This window comes from Penaeus monodon, chromosome 27 (assembly GCF_015228065.2).
Source record: "Penaeus monodon isolate SGIC_2016 chromosome 27, NSTDA_Pmon_1, whole genome shotgun sequence".
NCBI classification, from domain to species: domain Eukaryota; kingdom Metazoa; phylum Arthropoda; class Malacostraca; order Decapoda; family Penaeidae; genus Penaeus; species Penaeus monodon.
This window is the reverse complement of record NC_051412.1, coordinates 24,855,504-24,855,870: the sequence shown is the minus strand read 5'-3', so window position 1 is coordinate 24,855,870 and position 367 is coordinate 24,855,504. Positions and strand designations below refer to the sequence as shown.

At 37.1% G+C, this 367-nt stretch overlaps 1 protein-coding gene across 1 annotated transcript in view; it reads right to left on the bottom strand.

The window, feature by feature from the left end:
• LOC119590461 overlaps positions 1–367 on the bottom strand; it is a 17,206-nt gene that overhangs the window by 6,965 nt on the left and 9,874 nt on the right. Inside the window, exon 4 of the mRNA XM_037939119.1 lies at positions 117–227. Within this exon, the coding sequence (XP_037795047.1) occupies positions 117–227 (111 nt within the window). The remainder of the gene's footprint in view (positions 1–116; positions 228–367) is intronic.

The following is a 367-nucleotide window of genomic DNA, read 5'->3' as shown; positions in this document are numbered from 1 at the left end:
TACTGACTGATCCTGGATACATGGCATGGGAGGTATGACTAATTTCACCAGACCATATAACATGATTAGTGCCACATCCTAAAACACAAATAACACCCTAGTAAAACAACACTTACATTCTTCAGCCGATCTTCTTCTCCATTTTGTCGTTTTGAAAGAATGAATCTTCAAAGGAGCTTTGTAGGGAGATGAGTTTGTCACTCGAATTAGCACCTCTTGCTCCATAGCTGTAAGAGGGAGGTTTGTGATGTAATAAGCAATCAAGGCAAGTACATGTCTGAAGAGAAAAAGTAAATGGACTGCCTAAAAGGAACCATATAAGTTTTACTTTCTGTGTAAGTTCTAGTACTAATATTAATTTGTCATA